The sequence below is a fragment of the Lynx canadensis genome, chromosome B3, assembly GCF_007474595.2.
Source record: "Lynx canadensis isolate LIC74 chromosome B3, mLynCan4.pri.v2, whole genome shotgun sequence".
In the NCBI taxonomy this organism is placed as follows: Eukaryota; Metazoa; Chordata; class Mammalia; order Carnivora; family Felidae; genus Lynx; species Lynx canadensis.
The window spans coordinates 133,358,971-133,381,975 of record NC_044308.2 but is presented as its reverse complement, the minus strand read 5'-3'; the positions used below and the strand labels follow the sequence as shown (position 1 = coordinate 133,381,975).

At 46.2% G+C, this 23,005-nt stretch overlaps 1 protein-coding gene across 1 annotated transcript in view; it reads left to right on the top strand.

Moving 5' to 3' along the window:
• Nucleotides 1-23,005, top strand: part of TTC7B (tetratricopeptide repeat domain 7B) — a 254,369-nt gene that overhangs the window by 116,943 nt on the left and 114,421 nt on the right. The window contains 2 exon segments of the mRNA XM_030319778.1: nucleotides 5,201-5,264; nucleotides 9,593-9,730. Of these exon segments, the coding sequence (XP_030175638.1) occupies nucleotides 5,201-5,264; nucleotides 9,593-9,730 (202 nt within the window).

The following is a 23,005-nucleotide window of genomic DNA, read 5'->3' as shown; positions in this document are numbered from 1 at the left end:
AAAGATCCCTTCTATCACTAGTTTGTTGAGTAATTTTTTTATGAAAGGGTATTTAATTTTGTCAAATGTTTTTTCTGCATCTATCAAAATGATCATGTACATTTTTTCTTTATTGATGTAATGTATTACATTAATTAATTTTCAGATGCTAAGCCAGACTTCATCAGATTTCATTGATCTTTTCAAAGAACCAGCTTTTAGTTTTGTTCCTTTTTTTTAATTGTGTCTCTATTCACTATTTCATTAATTTCCACATGGTCCTTATTCCTTCAGTCATTACTATCATTTTTTAGCTTTCTAGTTTTGTGTGTTCCCAGGGATATTCCTGGTTTATTAGTAAACAGAGAAAGCCTGTTGGGATTACACGTGTGTTGGCGCTTCCTAGTCACCAGGACTATCTGATTGGTCAACCCTGTGGCGAGAAGGGCATTACCACCAATTCATTTGTGGTAGTTGGGAGGTGAAAAAGGAAATCCACAGATAATGATTAAATCCCATCTTGGTCAATAGTCCCAAATGCTTCCCCCTTCTCAGTCTCTTATGAGAAATATGAGCACAGAGCAGACTTTAGGAGGCACAGAGCCTTCTAGCTCCAGCAAATCGCAAGAACCCTTTAGAATAGTTGGTCATAATGGAAAAGTGAGCTCTGTCAGAAAACTCCACTCCTTGTCAATGTGGCCTGCATGTGAAGTGGAAACAGGATGCTCATTCTCTCCCCATCTTGAATTTTGAAAGGAAAGCAGATGTTGACAATCCTAGATAGAAAAGAGGGGAGGGAGCACATGCTATTGGCCTCTTTACTTCCTTCCTTCTAGGTCTTTCCATGTGGAATTTTTTTTCATCTTTGCTTATTTATTTTTTAAGTAAGCTTTTTACTGATACATGACACACATTGAGAGAAATAAACCAGAAGTATAAAACTTGATGACTTTTTACCAAGTTCCCTATCCAAGGGAAACCATCCTGAGTTCTGTCCCAATAATTAGTTTGGCCCATTTTTCTTAATTTATGTAAACGGAATAATACATGAAGAACTCTTCTGTTTAACTTCTTCTAACATTATGTTTGAGAGATTCACCCATATTTTTGCATGCAGTTGGAGTCTGTTTTCATTATTGCACAGTATTCCACAGCTATTCTAATATATTGATCCGTTCTGTTCATGATGTATGTTGGAGTTGTTTCTCAGTTGGGGCTGGTTCCATCTCATCTAGGCCTTGGCCCAAATAGCTTAACTGTTATCTTCTCAGAAAGGATTCCCAGTCACTGTATCTAACTGTCCTTTCCAAGCATATTCTATCACATTAGCTCCTTTATTTTTCATCATAGCACTCAAAATATCTGATTTTTTTGGTTCATGTGTTTATCTGACTCCTCCTTCTAGAACGTGCTGCAATGAACATTCTTACACATGTTCCTTTAGTGTACACACGTCAGGTATATCTTCCTTCTATTGTATTCCTCCTTGTAAAGAACACTTGAGGTGGCTTAGATCATTAAATGCATATTCGACTTCTTGATTTATGCAAAGTAAGGAGGGAGATTAAAAACTACTTTTGTGCCAGAAAGTGGTTGATGAGAACATTTATTGAAAGCCTGGAGCCAGATGTGCTGAACTCCTTTGTAGGCCCAGGAGGAGAGAGTGACTATCATGGAGTTCTAAATATAGGTCTGAACCTCCCAGAGCCAGTGCACAGGCTTTGGGTAAAGATGAGGACACTGTTTAAAGTGTGAAGATGGGGGGCTTGAAGGGTCAGGAGAACCACCTGATGGCAGAACTGAAGCCGTGTGAGCAACCCCCTGTGCCCCCGGTTCCTGCCTGGGCTCACCTCTAGTGTACATGGCCCGCCTTCCAGTCATGGTGGAGGGCCTGTCTTCTCATCAGGAATGCAGAAGGCCTCGTCCAAGGCCATATGCTTTGTGGGACTCATCCAGTCCACTCCAGAGTATAGCTCAGGGGACTTGATCCAAACGAAGGACCCTTCTTTCTTTGTCATGAGGGGATGTTGACCTGTATGGAATTGTGTGCCTGGTTGATCCTCACATCAGGCTAGCTGATCCCTCATAATCAGCAGGTACTCTTAATGATTAGTTTTTCTTTCTTGGAATCCTTGTCCTTCCACACAAACCTGGGACTGATGTGTTTTCTGTCTCAGCATCTTTAACAGTGTGACTTGGGGATGGGGTGGGGCTGCAGCCTTGTTGGCTTTGATTCTTTAGCTCTTCTCCACTGGCTGTGGTTCAGAGGCTGTATTTGTCCAGAGATTCCCTAGTAGTATCACAATCAGGCAAGACATAGTCAAAATAAAAGGCACCATTGCTGGGCCTTGGAGTTGATGTCGTCATTACTTACACATGACTTTCTTACAGGTTGGAGGTGCTCAGGGCCATCTTTGTACCTAAATAGGGTCTGCTTTGACTCCCAGATGGTGCCGTTGACTTCCAGACATCTGACTCGTCATTAGTTGTGTAATGGTTAAAGATGACAGAAAGATGAACGGCAGTTGGATAAAATTGGATTGATTTCTTTTGTATGATGGTTTCTACCACATACAGTGACATTTTTCACCTATCTGGGAAAATTTTAAGAAAGGGCTGTTATCTGGGAACCTCAGCAAGGTCATGATCACTATTTATAAGTGAAGCTTCTTGTCCTTGTTTCTTTTGTGTAGAGTCAGACAGTGAGTTGGTAAATTTCATCCAAAGTCAGAAAATGAGTGGCTTGCCTGCAGGTCAGCCCGTGAGTTAGTAATGTGGCTGGGCTTTCAGTGCAGTCCTTCCATCTTACCCAGCAGCACTGTGCTTCTACCCCCTCCGCTGGCCACCAGTCTGTCCCCCAGGAGCTTGTCCTCACCCCCCACGGGCCCTGTTTTCTCTCTGCTCCTTTTAATCCTGCACCGTACCCTTTAGTCAATGTCCTGTGGGTCTAGAGCCCCAGCTTTCCCACTCCACAAGGCTGAGACCCAAGCACCCTGGGACCTCCCCTGAGGCTCTTGGTCCCCACCAGGAGACTGTCACAATTCCGACATCTACCCTGAGCTCCACATCAGGTTCAACAGAGAAGAAGGGAGGAATGGACAGAAATGGGTCTAGAGAATCCATAAGTATTGGAAGGGGTGCATTCTGATATATAGTTTTTCAACATGTCCCTTAAAACTACCTTCCTCCTTCTCTCACCCCCCATTTCCTCCTGCCAGCCCTGAGAGCTTTGCAGTGCTCCTGAGTACCCATCTCGCCTGCCTCGAAAGGAAGGGTAGAGGAAGTGGAATTAGAATCAGTTAATGTGTTACTTGTTAGCAGCTCTGGTAAAAATAACACAACTTAGCATTTAAGCAGGCTGGATGGCTCAAATGGAATTTAGGGATTATCCATGGACTGAATTGGCTGGTGTTAAGTCACAATTAGCATGGGCTCTCTCTTCTTTTCAATTAGTCTGGACAATGCAGAACTGGCTAGCCATGAGAAAAAAGGTTAATGCTACTGCTTTATTTGTAAGGTCCCAGTTGTATGTAAGCTGGAGCCAGAATATCAGGAAATGATTGCTGGGTGGACACACACACACACACACACACACACGAACACTCTTCATTCAAATTCTGTAGGCTCTATTTCTGAATTTAAGGAGAAAGAAGAGTTCCATCTCTGAAAAACCCAGCTCACCTCAAGCTACCTCCTTTAGGAAATTCACTGCAAATCCCAGAATCTTGCTCATCATTTACAGGCCAGCCTTTTCGTAAAATTTTAGCCCACAAGAGCAACGGGAACCATCCACAGGTGGTTTCCTTACCTCTAGGGACGTCAGAGTTGTAAAAAGAGAACCAGGCCCTGTGCTTTTTCTGTCTTGCTCTTCACGGTCCTTTGTCGCCATACAAAAGTTGCCAGCGCTTCAGAGAAAACAAGGATCTATAATGATGTGGAAGACATTTTTTTCACCATTTTGGTGGGGGAGTCATCCCATCTCTGAAATGATTGTGATGTTATCACTGGGAAGATTTATTCTTTTGTAATCGTCTCCAAAACGTCCAGGAGATTTGTTTTGTTTTGTTTTGGGGGGGGGTTGTTTGTTTAAAAAAATTTTTTTATGCTTTATTTATTTTTGAGAGAGAGAGAGAGAAACAGAGCACAAGTGGGGGCGGGGCAGAAAGAGAGAGACAGACAGACAGACAGACAGAATCCAAAGCAGGCTCCAGGCTCCGAGCTGTCAGCACAGAGCCTGACACAAGTCTCGAACTCACAAACCGTGAGATCATGACCTGAGCCAAAGTCGGACGCTTAACCGACTGAGCCACCCAGGGGCCCCTTGTTTGTGTGTTTTTAACCAAGTTCATTTTTATTGCACTCCCCTTCCTTTCCGTGAAACAGTCGAGTTTGGCTCAGTTGGTGATAACACTTCCAATTCTACTCAAAGGATTCTAGAGCTTTTAGAACAGAGGGAAAAAATGCTACAAGTCTTTAAAAATGCTCAAAACACAAGGCTATAGGCTATAAAGAATGGAGATTGGGGGTATGTTTGGGTTTTTTTGTTCTCTAATCTCAAGGAGCAACATTGAGCTTAAAAGCTTTTTCTTTCAATCCAAGATGTTATATAGCTCAGCCAACTTCCATAAAACAGATTAATAAGACAGCTAGCTCTTGCGGGCCACCCTGTAACGAACATGTGTGTTTAACTAAGGTGGCTCGCCAAATTCTTACAGTATTCTAGAAATGATTCAAACTCTAAAATTGCTTCCAATCTCTTATTTCATCTAATGGACAATATAAGATACGGCAGTTAGCAAGAAATAGGTAAGCAGACACCTGCTTAGTAAAATGCCTATAATCGATACCCCATAATGGGTTTAAGAGAGAGCTTTATCATGGAGGTAATGTCAGTTTGTAGCAAATTTCTGCCTCTGTAATTGGCATATATGTTATTTGGGCTTTTAATGTGGTTTTTACAGCTTTACTTCACTCTGGTGCCTGCTGTTAAAATGCATAGTTAAAATATAGTTAAAACTTCCATAGATTACCATAGAAATAAGCAAATTAATTCAAGTGTCCAGATGATACTGTCCAGATGATACAGTATTTTCAAGTGTCCTGATGTACAGTATTTTTTGTGTGGATTCTATATAAAAAATCTAAAAGCTTTTAATAATCAGTTCCGTTCATTATATTATTTTGAAAGTGCCATGTATAACATTTGATTTTCTTTACACAGCATTTTTTGTCCTCAAGAAAATACTGAAGAAGCCCTGTTGTTACTGCTGATCAGTGAATCAATGGTAAGTAGAATGTGTTTTTACATTTTTCTTTCCCCTCTTCCTACAGTCCTGTTTGTGATATGGTGACTCCATCAGTACAGTGGCTGTTTTTCTTTGGAGAAGAATACTTTCTAGAGGGGATAGCTGGGTGGGGGGAAAAACAACGGGGGTTTGAAAAGAGGGATGTTTCTTAATTCTTGGAATGGTTAGAAATGTCCCCTGTAGGTTAATGTCAGCTTGGGGCATGGGACTTCTCTGCCCTAGTAGGTAACAGGCATCTGAGTTCATTTATTTGCCCACCTGGTGAGTATTGATGGAACACTAGCACAGTTGTGTATCGGAAAACTGCAGCTAAAAAGACCATCAAAGTAACCCTAAAAAGGGAAGGAAGCCCCCAGAGGGTAACCTTTTCTAGCCTTCTCAACTTGCCTGGGTGGGAGGGAGAGTTTAGGGATAAATAACTTGTGGTGTATGCGAACCTCTGTTTTTTTTTTCTTTTAATTTTTAAAAATGTTTTATTTATTTTTGAGAGAGAAAGACAGAGCACAAGCGGGGGAGGGACTGAGACAGAGAGAGACAGACAGACAGACAGACAGACAGAATCTGAAGGCTCTGCCCTGTCAGCACAGAGCCTGACACAGGGCTTGAACTCATGAACCGTGAGATCGTGACCTGAGCTGAAGTCGGACGCTTCACCGACTGAGCCACCCAGGCGCCCCGACTCAGCTCCTTGGACAGGTCTCCCGCCCGCTCCCTGGGCATTGCAGAGTCCCTGGCCGTGAGAGCTCGCTCCTGTTACCTGCTCGGCTGTTGTGCGGGAGTTTTTGCCAGGCCATCAGATTCCTTTGAAATGTTTTCGTAATGTCTGGCCAGAATATCAAAGTTTACATCTAGTGTTTCATTACTCACCATTTATTGGGTTTCTACTCTGCATATCACTAGGCATGACCGCCTGGCTTGAAACTCTGAGAAGCAATCTGTGTTATAGTAGTTAGTACGTTAGCACCTAAATGGTGTGTGCTAAGCACCTGAGCAGAATGGCGAGGCTCCTGGAACTTGGAAGGACCTAGATGTCCTCCCACCCATTCACTCATTCTGTAGATGAGGACCAGAGCAGGCAAAACGGATGCATCCCACAGTGGTCTGTTGCTCTTTCCAGATTAGGCTGCATCCTCTCATATCTCCCTCCTCACCAGGCAGGCAGGTGGAGAAGGTGGAAGAAAAGGAATTGAAACTGAAGCGAGAGAAGGTAGTTTCCTTCTTCCCCAAGTGTGCAGTTTAAATGGAGCCATGAAATGCGCTCAGCCGAAGAAGATTTAGAAATGGAACACAAGAAGAAGGCTGTATGCTGAGCGAAGGAGGGATTGGAAGAGGCTGGGATTAGTCAGGGAGGCTAGCATCCTTGCCTTAATTTCAAGCTTTGGGTTTCCTTGTTCTGTGAAATGGCCCAGAGATGTTTACAGGAGCAAGACTGCTTGAGTTACCACTGCTTTTTATTTGGAACCTCTTTGACGTCATTGGCCTTACTTCCTCTGAAGGAAACAGGTTGCCCCCTTGACTCATCTTTCCTTGACTGTCAGCTGGTAACTTAGAACGGTGTCATTTACATTCTCTACTCTGCCTTGGCACAGTCAGGGAAAGCATATATGTGAACAGGCTGGCACTCTGTGGCATTCGGGAACTGTTTTGCGAATGAGCCGGTCTCTCCGTGCTTCGTCATCAGTTCTTTGGTGGGGGCCAGCTCGAGTTGGCCTCCTAGCTCTCGTGCCCTCCTTCTAGGCGGGGCTCTCCACAACCTAGCAATTAGTTTCATTTGGGCAGATTGGGATGGTGACGTTGTAAAAGTTCTGAAAGAGTGGCGACCACACATTTTAGATTTCTTGGACAATTCTGATTGAAAATATGGTGTTCTGTGGTCAGGTTGTGTGTTCCAGTTTAGAGTCTGGAAAACACAGGCACATCTCTGAAATGCTTGCTCTAAGTGGAGATGTCTTGGGAACGATGTCTCCAACGTTCCTGCTCCTTAATTGAAATGATAGAAACTAATAATACTCAAAATTGAGATCCCTTTGAGACAGTCCGATTTGGCTCTGTGGTATTGAATTTCTGGAAACTCTCTTCAGAGGATGGTGAAATCCAATGACATCATCAGTAAATATGGAGGTCTGGGTTTCCAACCAAAATGACTGTGCTCTCCCTGTAAATTATTCCGTAATTATGTAGGTAGAAGTCTCAGTTAAGTTGCCTTTGCAAGCCTTTTTTCATGTTCCTTGACTTCTTGATTTTTCAGCTGTTAGACAGAAAGTTTCATGTGCTCAATTTCAGAACCAGTTGAGAATTGCTGTGTTTTTTTTTTGGTATCTGAGAAAATTGTATCTTTGTTGGTTCTGACTTTAACTTAGAAAAGTCAATTTATCCATAGTCTCTCCACCTGCAAGAAAGTGTCAAATGAAGTTTCACCAGGAGAAAGGGGTCATCAGAACTACATTTCCACAATTACCACCGACACGGTGTTCTGCGGTATTTATTATCTGTGGATGTATTGAGGTTTTAAGTTTTTTTTTTTTTTCAACGTTTTTATTTATTTTGGGGACAGAGAGAGACAGAGCATGAATGGGGGAGGGGCAGAGAGAGACGGAGACACAGAATCGGAAACAGGCTCCAGGCTCTGAGCCATCAGCCCAGAGCCTGACACGGGGCTCGAACTCCCGGACCGTGAGATCGTGACCTGGCTGAAGTCAGACGCTTAACCGACTGCGCCACCCAGGCGCCCGGGATATATTGAGGTTTTAATCAAAAGACGTCAATAGATTTTCTCTAAGAATTAAAAAAAAAAAAAAGTGTGCTTGGCATAACTTGAAAATATCCCCTAAGTAGTATTTTGCTTTGTTTTGCTTTGTTTTGTTCTCTTCCAGGCATTGGTCTCAGTATGGAACATTTATGGCAAGTAAATAAAATGAGACCCCTTACAGGAGGCCCTCCTATTTCCCTCAGGGTTTCTTTTCTTGGCTCAAAGACACTCCTAACAAGAAAACCTTAGAATGAAATCTTCAAAAGCAGGCTTGTATCCATGAGATGACTCACTTTGTAGGAAGTGGCCTGTCTTATGTATTCTTATTTGTCTTTGACATTTAAGAGCAAGGAGTTTTCGAGTGAGTAAGTACTGATGGGTGGCTAAAAGCGAGTGCCTTGGACTCACACACAGAAAAAGCATTTTGCCTCGTTTGTGAGAGAGAAGGTGTGCGCGCGGCCATCTAAATGTCAGGCAGGGAGTTGATCATCAGCCGGCCTGGACAAGCGACCCTGGTATCTCAGGCACCCCTTTGCAGGAAAAACCAACGGGCCCCTTCTGTCCTCCTAGAGGTGGATAGATCTGGAGACTTCTGTTAACTAGCAGGGGGAACAAAGACAGGCAAAACCTAACTTAGTTGATTCCGGCTCCCTATTAGGGAGAAAAAGAAAATGGTTAGAGTAGGTAGCGTCCCTGATACATGGGATATGTGTGGAGAATCTGTAGAGAAATTAAATTTCGGAAGTAACGGAAACAAGTTGTCGTAAAGAGCATTTGATTTCTAGATAGATGAGATTAATAAGTTTGAATGTGCCTGCTGTATTTCTGTGCCAAGCAGCGGCGATGGAAAATAGGCAAGGTGATCTCTTGAGTCCTCGGTAATATCTTTTAAGACAAAAATCTGTTTGCTTCTTGGTTTCTCTGATACAGCTGTTTTGTGCTTCCCTAAACAAGATTGCGTTAGTCTTTGTAGTCTGTTCCAGGGAAGGTGCCATATAGGGATTTGAATGTTGCTTTAGTGACACAGGAAAAGGACCGCACGTCTCCGCAGGACTGACAGACACAACGTAATGGCACCCTTTGATGATGGGAACATGGGACTGGGGATTTCCCCCCCTGCTCTTTAATGTAGAGCAGAAGCAGGACCTACAGGCAAGGCACAGCAGGGCCGTACCTGATGGGTCATTCTGCTGCCCCCGAGCACTGGCTGTGTCTGCAGCAAGCCTGGCTGTGAGCCCGAGCCCAGGAGAAACCACCCTGCTCCCCATCAGCCCCCAAAGCTTCCCTCAAATGCCTGCTGACAGGTACCAAGCGTCCTCTAGAACCACACCTCCGGGCCTTCGTGTTTGGATAACACCCCGTACCATGTGCTGCAGTGCTCTGGGGAATTTGAATAAACAGCCCAAGGTGACAAGCCCCGTACTCGTTCCTTCCCCTGTCTCCAGGCCCTCGGCAAGCTGTTAGGGGCGGGAGGGCCTAGATGGCTTCTCCGCCCCGAACACTGGTGGTGTGCAGGGACTGGCTCACCATCTGCTTCTCTCTTCTGCGTTGTTTTCAGGCCAACCGGGACGCTGTGCTGAGCCGGATACCCGAGCACAAGAGTGACCGCCTCATCAGCTTGCAGAGCGCATCTGTGGTCTATGATTTGCTGACCATTGCCCTTGGGAGGAGAGGCCAGTACGAGATGCTGTCAGAGGTATAGCGCTTGAGTCTGGTACTTTCCGGTGGGGAGTGGTGCCAGCAGAATAAGCCCGGGGGAAGGGCTGTGAGACCTGGTCCTGACCCCTCTGCCACGGCAGCCACGTGACCTTGGGCCCATCACTTAACTCTGTGGAGTGGGAATTGGGCTAAATGATTAGCTCGTAGAATCCACTGGTGGCGACTTCCTACCTTGGTCCATAAACCCACTGGCTGTGAATTTGCGTGTGAGGGAAGGCAAGCATTTCTCAAGCAGTTTCTCTTTGGGGGTCATTTCTACCGTAACCCCAAACCTCCCATCCGTGATACTAATGTCCTTATGAAGGTTTTACCTTATTTAAAGCATCGACGCATAACTCCTGGGGCAAAATGGCACCGCCGTGTGTGGTCAGTGAGCTGGCATAGACATTCGTGTCGATAAGCACAGTCTTCGTTCAGAGATTTTGGCTCGATCAGAAGACGCTCTAGTTGATTACAGATCTTGGGCGAGGTACTGTCATTTTGTTCCTTCAGCTTCTAAAAAATATTTGGGATGGAAGCTTGACTATTTTACAATTTCAGAAGAAGCTAGTTAATCTTGGGCTGCGGTCATGCATTATTGAGCTGCTGCCCAGAATACCAAATTCCGCCACGGTAAGGGCTAAATAAGTAACACGATCATTTTGTCCTTTCTTTAGTGGAGTAAGAAGAAAGAAAGAAAAGAAAGAAAACAAGTCATTTTGTTAAAATGGACTTTTCCATGTTATTTATCTTTTTCTTTCTAAATTTATACACATTGCAACAGCCTCTGGGCACGAGGACAGGGAATGAAATACAGTAACAGATTGGCTGAAATCAGATAAGCACCCGGCTCACCCTCTCGCCGGTGCTTCGCCACATTAGGCAGGAGCCTTGGAGAACAGATGAGCCTGCGCGGCCCGGGTCTTTTTTTAGGCTTCGGTTTGGTGACTATACAGGGCAATGGTTACTCAGTCTTCAAAAAAAGCCCCTCACAGGCCGGGGCTCAGTGTGTCCAGATGTTCCTGTCGCACACGGTATGCCCCTGGGGACGCTGCCCAGATTCTTTGCCACCGTGGGTGCTTTGATTTCCCCGGCCCCTCTCCTCCTGGCCGGCTGAGTTCCCATCTGCCGTGTCCACCGTGGAGCCTGTCCGTGGGGACAGTGCCACCCAGCTCTCCATTGAGTTCTTTTAAGGTGAATGTTTTTCCTCTAGACAAACCGCTAAGGCATCTCTCTGGGTCCAAGCGTGATTGCGGTTTGTGTGTCTGCTTTCGTCCCATCATGTGGCCACGTGGCCTTGCCTCAGCTTGAAATGCGCCAGCGTCAGAATCAGGTGTGAGGAACTGGAGGTGGCTGGCTGGCCCCTGCCCACGGACTTCTCGACATGCCATGAATGACTCTAGGGGGACGGCTGTCACCTTAGCAGCGTTCCTCTGCAAGCCTGGCATGTGCCTCCTCCCAGCACGGAATACTGGGACCTTGTTTGCACTCCGATGACTTTCATCTTGGTATCACATGTGGCTTCCATCTTGTGGTGATGACCTGACGCCCGAGTCACCGGGCGGTCTGGTTGCCGGAGCTTTTGCAATTCAGAATTTCACTGCCCTGGTCACGTTTAAAGTGATGGGGACAGCGTCAGAGGTTGCCTCGTAGGTGAGGGAGCACAAGGGTAGGAGAAAGGGAAATTTACCACCGTTACATTCCTTGGAGGCCTTTGGATTTTATCCCATGGCTGTGTTTTATCTATTAAAAATATAAATCAGGGGCGCCTGGGTGGCTTAGTGGGTTCAGTGTCCCACCTTTGATTTTGGCTCAGGTCATGAGCTCACAGTTCGTGAGATGGAGCCCTGTGCCAGTCTCGTGCTGAGCGTGGAGCCTGCTTGGGATTCTCTCTCTCCCTCTCTCTCTCTCTTTCTCTCTCTCTCTCCCTCCCCCCCCCACCCCCGCCGCTTGCATGTGTTTGTGCACTCTCTCTCAAATAAATGAAAATAAAAACTTAAAAAATATATATAGAAGTCAAATGATAAGATATATAAAATGGAGGACATTCATTTCTTTAACACAGGTATATGCATTCCCCTGTTCTGAGCCAGGGACAGTGATAAAGGCCGGGACACAGCCTTGCACGAGGCATGGTCCCTGCCCGTGAGTGGCTCCCAGTCTTGGGGGAGGCAGCCAAGCAGCAGGCAGTTGCCATCTGGTGTGGCTGATGCTAGGGAGGGCTCCCCGCAGGGTCCGCTTCCAGTAGCAAAGCATTTGAATACGTGGCTTCAACCTTTCTTGCTGTTTCTACTTGATTTTGCAGTTGGAGCTTCCCGCAGCAAATATTTGATGACCATGTTGTCTCATATCTTTTAGCTAGAACAGGAGGTGTCATAGGAGGAAGGTGAAAGCTCCCGGTATCTGGAGACGGTGGCACCTCGGTGCTCAGTTACGGAAGGTCCACGCTTGGCTGAGCAGGGACCCTCTCTCCTCCGGCCCCAGGCCACATCTTCCGTGGAGTGTCCTGCTTCCTTCATTTGCTGGGACTTTCTTTCTTTTTTCTTTTTTTTTTCTTCTCATTTGCCCTTCCATTTTATTGGGGCTTTAGGTTAAAAGCTAATTGGACTGTCTTTTAATTGAGATAAGTTCGCATAACATAAACTTAAACCATTTTAAACGTGCACGATTCAGTGGCGTTCCGTGCATTCCCCGTGCTGTGCAGGCATCACCTCTATCAAATCCCAAAACATTTTCAGCACCCTAAAAGGAAACCTCATCCCCAGGAAGCAACTGTCCCCCCTCCCCCCTCCCCCCAGTCCCCGCCAACTACTAACCTGCTTCCTGACTCTATGGATTTACCTATTTTGGGTATTTCCTATTAATAAAATCATCTAGTAAGTGACCTTTTGAGTCTGGCTTCTCTCACTCAACGTAATGTTTTCACGGTCACCCACACCGTAGCCTGTCAGTGTGTCGTTCCTTTTTATGGTCGAATAACAGTCCATCATGTAGATCATACCACAACCTGTTCATCTGTTCATCTGGTGATGGGCATTTGACTGTGGTGAGCCGTGCTGCTGTGGGGGCAGCTGGATTTTCAACTTCCTGTACTACTTCTTTGGGCCCCATGAGAGTTAGGGATTGTCGTTGCTGTCATTCATCGCGGTGGAATAGTATGTCTGTCTGTCTTCACCTCCTGCATTGTCCCCGAGGTGATCTAAGTCACAGGTGTGGCATGCCACCCTTCCGATCAGAAACACGTGATGGCTTGTCCCATCCCTCCCTCTTTTTCCTTTCTTTTTCTTTTGTTTTGTTTCCCTTTTCCTCCCATGATGAAATTGACTTCATCGGTGATCATTTTTGCAGTATGCAGCACCTTGCAGACTCCTTGAAAATCAAACTGTACAGACAAATATGGAAAAGGAAATAAAAGGCACTTAAAGCCCCGCCCTCCTGAGACAGCTGACTACCCATTGACATCATAGAGACCATCTTTTCATGTATCTCTTTGTGAATAAATGCATGTACATTTACGTAAGTTTCAAGGAATGGGATAGTATCGTATGTGTTTCCTATAGATATTCCCACTCATTTTTCTCCCCTCCATTGGCTCCCCACCCCGTCTTTGTCTTCTCAACCCCCAAACCCAGGGCAGCAACCAAGTGTGGCCCAGGCCCAGGCCCTCGTGTCAGAGAGCTTGGGTTTGGGTCCTGGGTCTGCCAGTTACCAATTGTGTGATCCTGGCAAGTCATTGACCTCATATGCCTCGGTTTTTCCTTCTGCAAAAGGAAATGGGGCTAATAATCACACCTCTCTCAGCCTCTATTGTGAGGCTTATTTGCCAAACCACATAAGGTACTCAGAACAGAGCCCAGCACTGGAGCTTATTACGCGGCCACTGTGTGCTTCTGTGCTGTCCCCACCACCGTATGCTCAGGGGTTTCCAGGCACAGGGGAAGCAACAAAGTGCACAGAGAAAGGCCTTTTGGCTTCCAGAAACTTCCAGAAACTAATTAGGGAAATTAAATAGAAATACACAAAAGGACACTGATTAGAGAAGACTGGTTAGCCCAAGGCATGCTAACCACAGGTGGACAGACCGGGTAGGCTGCCGCAGTGTTTGTAGGTGGGGGGCCAGTGCGAGAGGAGGAACGCTGGTTCCTGAATTGGCTCTTCAAGGACTGCTAGGAATTAAAGTCTCAGAGCAGAGAGACACCTTCATCCTCAGGACTGTGGGGGTGTGAGGGCGTGAGGCCTGAGGACGTGGGAGACAAGGGCAGGCTCTCACGGAGGAGCGGGAGGAGAGGACACCAGACGGGCACGGGGCTGGGTTGGGAACCCCTGACGTCTCGCGACAGACTGCTTGTGCCCTTCGCTGATGGGATCCGGCCGTGCCGCGCCGCAGCTGGTCTTGGTCTGTGAGCAGGTCCTGCTTGCCGTAGCAACACTGAGCAGACTTTCCTTTATGCCAGCTGGGACCTTGCGTGAGCAGAAGCCAACAACCGTCCTTCTGCCACTGACCCGGGCCCCTCGGCACCCCTGCACCGAGGGGGTCCCTCTGCCGCAGCACCTGGTGCGCCTTCCCCTTCCCTCCCCGCATCACTGGCACCTTTGGGTGTTGTGCAGCACTGTGCGGACCCAGCCTTTTAGGAACGGTGCCTTCGCGGGGAGCAGAGCCACCTTGACCAGAAAACTGTGTTTGTCTCTGTCTCTCTCTTCAGTTGTGTTCCTTCAAGATGGAAGGCTCCCCTCCCGTCTCGAGATCGGCCGCCTCTGTGTGTGTGCCCACGGAATGCCTTGCTCTCTTTCAGGGCAGCGCACAGCCAGATCACCGGGCAGGAGCCTTGTGTAAAGGCAGTACAAACCAGAGGTTTCCCACATCCTCGTTGTGACAGGCTTAAATATAAGCATGGTGTTTACCGTATCTCCGGCGCCATGAGTTTTCGTGTTTTTAGAAGACTAATTGTGAGCCCCGCTGAAAGGTTTGTGTAGGAAGGAACACTTCTTTCTTCCCCTTCAATTTAAACAGGAGCACTAGTTGGCATGACAACCCGTGCTATTAAAAGTAAAGCAACAAGCCCCGCTTCCTCTGTTTTTTTCAGAATGAACCCAAACTGCGAAGTAGGTTTGTTTCTTGAATTTGACTATTAATGGCTCCCTCTTGACAGAATGTTAGGGGGTCCTTTTGGGAAGGGTGTACGTGTCCCCTCTACATAGAGACGGCAGCTTTAAAGACAGAAGTGGTATTTTTGTCTTTCCTTTTGAACTCCCAATTCGTTTCTGGTAAATCTCAACAACATTATAGTTCTGTGGGTAGAACTGTCTGGCTAGTGCTTGTACCAAAGGGACATTTACACATTCCTAACCCAAACACTCATTTAATCAGGGAGCATGTGAAAGACACTTGAATGTCTAAGTCTGCGGAACAGGCCTACCATTTGTCAGTTTATATTAGAGTTTGGTGTTTCATGCAGCCCCACTTGGTCTACAGAAGCCCAGCCTTGACCTAGGTGCCCAGCTCGCTAGCAGGCATCAGTGTGGCCCGACCACTAGAGGCATGGCCTTCTGAGAGATCAAGGCAGAATGTTTAGTGCATGGTAGGTGTTCAGTAGAAACTTGCTGAATAAACTCAAAGCCAATGGACATTCTCGTCCTGCTCCCTTTTCTTTGATTTTCAAGATAAACTTTCCCTGGATATGCAGTGAGTATATCTTCCCAGGTGAGTCCAAAGAGTAAAGGTCATTTAGCTGGGAAATAGGTAACAGAGGAAGAGCTGGGCCCAGCATGGGCCAGAGCACCTACAGATCCCCACTCTGGTCCAGCTCTGGGGGTCACCCAGCAGGGATCGGCTACGTCACGTTTGTGTGACAGGCCTGCCCCAAAGAATCTCACCTCCTGACATGGCCCCTGGCACCTCCATGTCCACCATTATGGAAACGTTTTTGAATTAAGTATCATTGCTCTGTTTTTATGGCCCTCAATAAATTTTAATGTGCCATTTTAACCTTTTTAAGGTATACAATTCAGTGAGTTAATTGCATTCACGATATTGTACAGCCTTCATGACTATTTCCAAATCGTCCATCACTCCAAACAGAAAGTCTTTACCCATTGAACAATAACTCCCTATTTCCTCCTCCCCACCCCCCATAACCTGCTAACCTCCGATCTACTTTCTGTCTCTATGAGTTTGCATCATGTCAAGGGAACCATGCCGTCCTTGTTTTTTATGTCTGGCTTATTTTACCTCGCCTAATGTTTTCAAGATTCCACTCTGTTGTGTAACACGTCTGATCGCATGTATCAGACTTCATTCCTTTTTTTGTCTGGAGAATATTCCTTTGTATGTATACGCCACATTTTATTTATCCATTCATCTATCGGTGGACATGTTCAGTGTTTCCACCTTTTGACTGCTGTGAATAATGCTGCAGGGAACATTGGCAAACACATATTGGAGTTCCTGGTTTCAGTTCTGTAAAGTCACATATACAAGAGTGGAATTGCTGGCTCATACGGTAATTGTTTAACTTTTTGAAGAACTACCAAACTATTTGCCACAGCAGCTGCACCGTTTGACATTCCCAGCGGCAAGGCACAAGGGTTCCAAGTTCTCCACATTCTCACCAACACTTGTTATTTTTGCTTTGTTTTGTTTTCTCGTAGCCATCTTAGTAGTTGTGAAATGGTATTTCATTGTGGGTTTGATTTGCATTTCCCAAATGACTAATGCTGTTGAATATCTTTTCATGTGGTTTTGGGCCATTTGTGTGTCTTGTCTGGAGAAATATCTATTCAAGACCTTTGTCCATTTAAAAAAATTTTTTTTTAATGTTTTTATTTATTTTTGAGATAGAGAGAAAGAGACACAGTGTGAGCGGGGGAGGGGCAGAGAGAGAGGGAGACAGAATCCGAAGCAGGCTCCAGGCTCTGAGCTGTCAGCACAGGGCTTGAACTCACGAGCCATGAGATCATGACCTGAGCCGAAGTCAGACACCTAACCGACTGAGCCACCCAGGTGCCCCTGACCTTTGCCCATTTTAAACTTGGGTTTTTGTCTTTTTGTTGTAGAGTTCTGGGAATTCTTTCTTTATTGTGCATAATAAACCCTTAACAGATAATGATTTGCAAATATTTTCTCCCATTCTGTAGGCTGTCTCTCCATTTTCTTGATAATGTCCTTTGATGCACAAAAGCTTTTCATGCTGATGACGTCTATTGTGTCCATTTTTTTCTTTTGCTGTTCATGCATTGGGTGTCATAGCTAAGAATCCATTGCCAAATCCAAGGTCATGATTTACTCCTATGTTTCCTGTAAGGATTTTATGGTCTTTGCTCTTACTCTTAGAATGTTGATCCATTTTGAGTTAACTTTTGTATACAGGTAGGGATCCAACTTCATTCTTTGCATGTGGAAACCCAGTTGTCCTAAAAACATTTGTTGAGAGACTGTTCTTTCCCCCATTGAATGGACTGGGCACCCTGGTGGAAAACCAGCTAGCCATAGATGTGTGGGTTTCTTTCTGGGATCTCAGTTCTGTTCCATTGGTCTATATGTTTATTCTTATGTCCGTACCACACTGGTTTGATTACTGTAGCTTTGCAAGCTTGGAAATCAAGAAGTTTGAGTCCTCCAGCTTTGCTCTTTTTCAAGATTGTTTTGCCTATTCAGGGCCCCGTGCAAGTCCACATGAATTTGAAGATTGGCTTTTCCATTTCTGCAAAAAAGAACTGTTAGAGTTTTCATAGAGATTGTGTTGACTCTGTAGGTCATTTGGAAAGTGTTGCCCTCCTGACAATATCTCATGTTTTGATATCAGATCTTAGTTTGAATCTCAATTCTGCTACTTTATATGCTGATTATGAACGTAGGCAGATTCCTTTACCTCTCTACACCAGTCCCCTTACGTGGAAAATACAGGTAATGATAGGACCTACCCCTGAGGGTTATTGTAAGGATTGATGGGATAGTATATGCAAAGTGTGTGTTGCTGTTCTTATTGGTGGTGGTGATCATGTGCTTTCTCAAGTAAAATCCCCTCTGTAATTACCCTGGCAGATAATGCTTGAGTTTTGGTAGGGTCTTTCATTGTACAGTGGAAAAACTCAGCCTTGGAGTCCAAGTATATCTGAGTTCAAATCCTGGCACTACACTTTCCTAGCTTGTGATTTTGGAAAGAGTTAGCCATTCTTTTTTTTTTTTTTTTTTTTTAACGTTTATTTATTTTTGAGACAGAGAGAGAGAGACAGAGCATGAACGGGGGCGGGGCAGAGAGAGAGGGAGACACAGAATGGGAAGCAGGCTCCAGGCTCTGAGCCATCAGCCCAGAGCCCGACGCGGGGCTTGAACTCACAGACCGCGAGATCGTGACCTGAGCTGAAGTCGGACGCTTAACCGACTGAGCCACCCAGGTGCCCCAAGAGTTAGCCATTCTGGACTCCCACCTCAAAGACCGTCATAAAACTTGGTGAGACAATAGGTATAAAATAGCACAGCTCTTGGTATGTGATATGTACCATTCCATTTCTCTCTGGTTAGTAGAAAGGATGGATCTGAAGTTTGTCTCCTATAACTTCCATCTATTCTGTCTCTTTGGAACAATAGAGCAAGTTCGGTTCTGCCTCAGTGACAGGCAGCTGTTATGCCGTCTTCTTTCCTCCAGCCTAAAGTGCCCTGTGCCTTTAGTTTGGGGGTTGGCAAACGTTTCTATAAAGAGCCAGACACTAAGTATTTTAGGCTTTGAGCACCAAGAGGCAAAATCAAGGATATTATGTAGGTATGACGAGAAAGGAAACAAATTTCCACAGAATTTTTATTGATTAAATTCCAACTGTAACAATGACTACAACTTTCTGTGATACAGGTCCACTAATGAGAAGAACGGGATTATTTTGGAGGATGACATTTCACTTAATTTGGGTTCAAAGTTAGTATTTCTGCTCATCAAATTGATGGCAAGTGTTCGTCTATAAAGGACTCCTAGCTTTTGGACTCTATGCCAACAGGCAGCAGGTGTGGTTTGGCTCACAGGCCATACTACGGTAGCCCTTCCTAATGTGACACCAGCTCCAGGTTCTTGGCACTTTACTGTACTCTTCCCAAGTGCTTCCTTGTTTGGGTGGCCTCCTAAAAGCATATCTGGAAGAGTGGGTCGCCACTTGACCCAGGTTTATTCCTTCCTTCAAGCATTCGCTGAGCGTCTGTTTCGTGTGTGACACTCCCCTGGTCTGCTGTTACCTTGACTCCTCACTTCCCTCCCCCAGCCCTTGCATGGGTGAAGCGGCAGCCGTGGTCGAAGGGCAAACACCTGGCACCCCCATCCAGGGCAGGTGGACTGAAAACAGATGAAGACCCAAGGTTAGAAGGAGTTGAGGAGGAGGTAGATGAACAGGATGCCCGTTTCTTGAATTTAGTGATTCATTTTGCAAGAATAACAGCTACATGAGCGCAGCGGCAGATGGAATCGTTTTTGATTAGGACCCTGGAGACCCTTTACTCGCAAGGCAAACTTGATCAAGTCACTTCATAGAGTTGAGCAGAGAGCGTGCCAGAGGATGGTGTCCAGCGTTCAAAGTCTACAATAAAGTCGGTAACCTTTGGAAACCAGCCTGCTCTCTATTCCTCCCACCATGGCCAGAAGCAGTGGTACCCTTTGGTTTAAGCACTTGTCTGAACAATAAAGGTTTGAGACTCCTCAGCTTGGAGCGGTACTGGTGTTTGAAAGCAAAAAGATAAATGAGATGGGGGCACAGATGTGGGGTTCACTCTGTTTTATTTCTCATTTGTGAGGGGAAAACTTGAGTGAGACTTGACGGACCTCATCTATTTCCTCACAACCTGGGTGGGGGAACTTTTACTGGTAGCTGAGAGTCCCAGAAGCATGACTTTTAGAAGCTTCTCCTGGACTCAGACTCTCGTAGAGTAGATCTCTCAAGTAGATCTGTAATTTGTACTCTTATTTTTAGTTAATATAGAAATAGGGGCTCGGAACTGAGTGTCAAAGCTCTAATTTCAGATCTGCCCCTATGTGACCCTGGGCAGGCCCTGTTTTCTCTCTGGGTCTTAGTTGCCACATCTGTAAAGTAAGAATAGGGCTGGGCGGTCTCCAGGGTCCCAACATGCTCTCTGATGATGTCGTTCTGTGGGTCTAAGATACTGATCCAAAATGTGTAAATTGCTTAGATAGTTTCTCATTGTTAAAAGTAAAGAGGTGAAATATTATCCATACGCCACGTTAAAGTTAAAACAAAAAACTACAATTTTACACAGCTGCAAAGGATTACATTTATCAACGAACTCATTAAGTATATATGATGTAGCAAATTCTCCTAAACCACTGGAGGATCTGTGTTACGAGAACTTTTAGTTAGGATATGGCCAACCTGTTCACGACGGTGAATAATGAAGACAGCTCGGTGTGTTATTTGTTCTATTTTAATACTGATGGATTTAAGACGTAAGCTCCAGGGTAAAGCTGAGGGGTATCTGATTATTTTATTCCTGTCCCCTCCCCCATGGGTTTTGGCTGCTGGATCTCACTCTTGAATTCCAAAACTAGGCTTTGGCTTTTCCTTGCTCGTGGCATTGTCCTGCTGTCACTGCCACGCACCCAGTTCATGTAGTTGGGCTTTGGGTACTAGGAAGGTAATCGCTACATCCCTTGCCTGGGCCAGAAGAGCTTCTCATTCCTGGAGCCCCCTCAGGGCTGGCTGGTTTATGTAGAGCCAAAATAGACTGGAAAGGGCGAGCCCTTGCTCCCAAAGGGAAGCGACATTTTCGCAAGTGGCATTTTGACTACCGCTCAAATGATTAGGATGCCGTTTAGAGTCTAATTATTGCTCTACAAAATATTCGCGGTATTAAATGAACATGACCTGGGGTGTAGCGAGCTGGCAGAGGTGTGATTACAGCGAATGGACCTGCCTTTCCTGGTAGATGTAATGCTACTCCCGAATCCCCCTTCTTTTCTTGCAAGGGAGGCGATCTGGAGATGTCACCTGCCGCCTGGGGTGTGTGGCCCAGGCATCATCTGCCCCACGTCCCTCTGCCCCGGCCACGCTGCCACCTCTCGACCCAACACCACACGTGGGAAAGGGCTGGCATCTGGCTGGCACCTCTCCCCTTCCCCTCTTCCTTCGCCATCTACCGGCACCCCCGCACCATCTACAGGGCCCTCGGCCTCCCCTTCGTGCCCCCTTCAGATCAGACCCGAGCCCCGCAGCGTCTGCTACTTTTCCTCATTTCATCAAAGCACCATCAACAGCAACGCGTTTATAGCGTTGGCTCTGTGGCGGCCACTCTTTCAAGTATTTCTCCACTTAACCCCATGGCAACCCACGGCTGGTGAGTAGGGAGTTTGGATGAAGCCTGGGCAGCTGGCCCCAGGGCTGGCCTTCAGCACGTGACTGCTCTCTCTCTCTTGGCCTCACGGGCTCCTCTCCCCTTCTGGCCGGTCCCCGCCGGGCCTGGGGATTGAAGCGGCCTCTCACGTGCCCCTGGCACACAAACACCCACCTCTTTTAGACTGGAACCGTTATTGAAATATGGATGTTCTTATTTTGTCTGACTTTATTTTACAGCACGTATGGATTGCCATCTCCCTCGGTCCATTAAAACTGGGAAATGTTTACTTCACCCTATACAGATATGATTAGGGGGTGTTTAAAAAGGGTAGTCAGGTAGAACCAGGGTGAGCAAACACCTCATCTAAGGAGCGGAAGCCGTGGATGGCAAATGCCTCCAGAGATGACTCAAGTGCCTTTTTCTTCAGCTGCATCCTTTGGGAGAGGGCTTCCGTTCGTTGTCGAGGTATGTTGACTTGAGCTGCTTCGGGGCTATATAATCCCCGTGTTTAGGGGACCACGGGGAGGACATGCTGTATACCCAAGAGGTATGCTTGGCCTCAAGCTTTCCCAAGCATCTGGAGCTGTCTAGGCACTTTCTCAGAGACAGCGTGCCGTCACCGTATATAAGATGCCAAGAGCCTCGGGGGGACAAGAGCCCTCAGTTGTGATGCCGGAGCTCAAACCCCTCAGAATTGGGGGCGAAGGGCTACTTTGTTGTTGTTGGTTTGTATTTCCTAATTCTGTGACACACCTGGACTAACTTTAGGAAACCGGTTTCATTATGGGAGGGAGGTCCAAAGCGGGAGGGGCCCATGAAGGATGCCACAGTGGAGGGGACATGCCTGAAGGACACGAACTGAGCACCTTTGCTTGACTGTGGTGCTGGTGGATATCACGGGGCCTGGGAGGTTTCTTGAAAATTCCGCAAGCCGGAAAGGCCTCCGTGCTTTGAAGCCTCGGGGATCCCAAAGAGGCCACGGGAGCGAGGGCCCCATTAGCAGTAAAAAATATTGCTGAATCTCCAGAACAGTTCAGGTGAGCATGTGGCATTTTGGGGGGCCTTTTATTTTAGCTATCCTTTGCTTTATGCGGCAAGAGTGGGACTGATAAGTGTGGCTGGCCTGTCTGTAATTAAAGTCACAGAGGCAGGGGAGTGTTGTGGTTAAGGGCTCTGACTCTGGAACCAGACCTTCCGGATTCAGGTCCTGCCTCTTCCACCAGCTCACTGCGACCTGGCACATCCGTGCTCCAGGGAGGACCGTCATAGTGCCGGCTTGTCCTTGGAGGGTTGTGAGGACGAGCCATGAGGCAGTTCTTGTAAAGCAATGAGACTAGCTCCCGGCTACAGAGTCAGTATCCTATAGTAAGGCTCGTCGTTGTAGTCTATTCAGGCTGCTGTAACAAAATTCCACAGGCTGGGTGGCTTGTAAACAGTAAGCAGTTATTTTTTACAGTTCTGGAGGCTGGAAGTCCAAGGTCGTAGCTCTAACAGATTTGATGTCTGGCGAGGGCCGACACTTCTGGGTTGCAGACTGCGGGCTTCGTGCTGTGTCCTTACACGGTGGAGGGGGCAAGGGATCTCTTCTCTCTTATGAGAGTATTATTCCCATTCCTGAGGGTTCCACCTGCATGACCTAATCACCTCCCAGAGGCCTCACCTCCTGACACCATCATATTGGGGGTTAGGTTTCAACGTATGAATTTGGGACACAAACATTCAGTCCGTACCACTTGTTAAGGAAACAGATAATTAACATATATTCTAGTCTGATTCTATAAAGTGTGCTATTTTCAAGGATCTCAGACTGAATCCTTTTCTAAGATGAGAAAGCATTTTGTAAAGTAATTATTTCTGATATAAGTTTGAACTTTAATATTCAGATTTTCATTAAGTTTAGATAAAGTGATGGGAATTATACAGTTTTGCTTCTTAATATAAGAATGT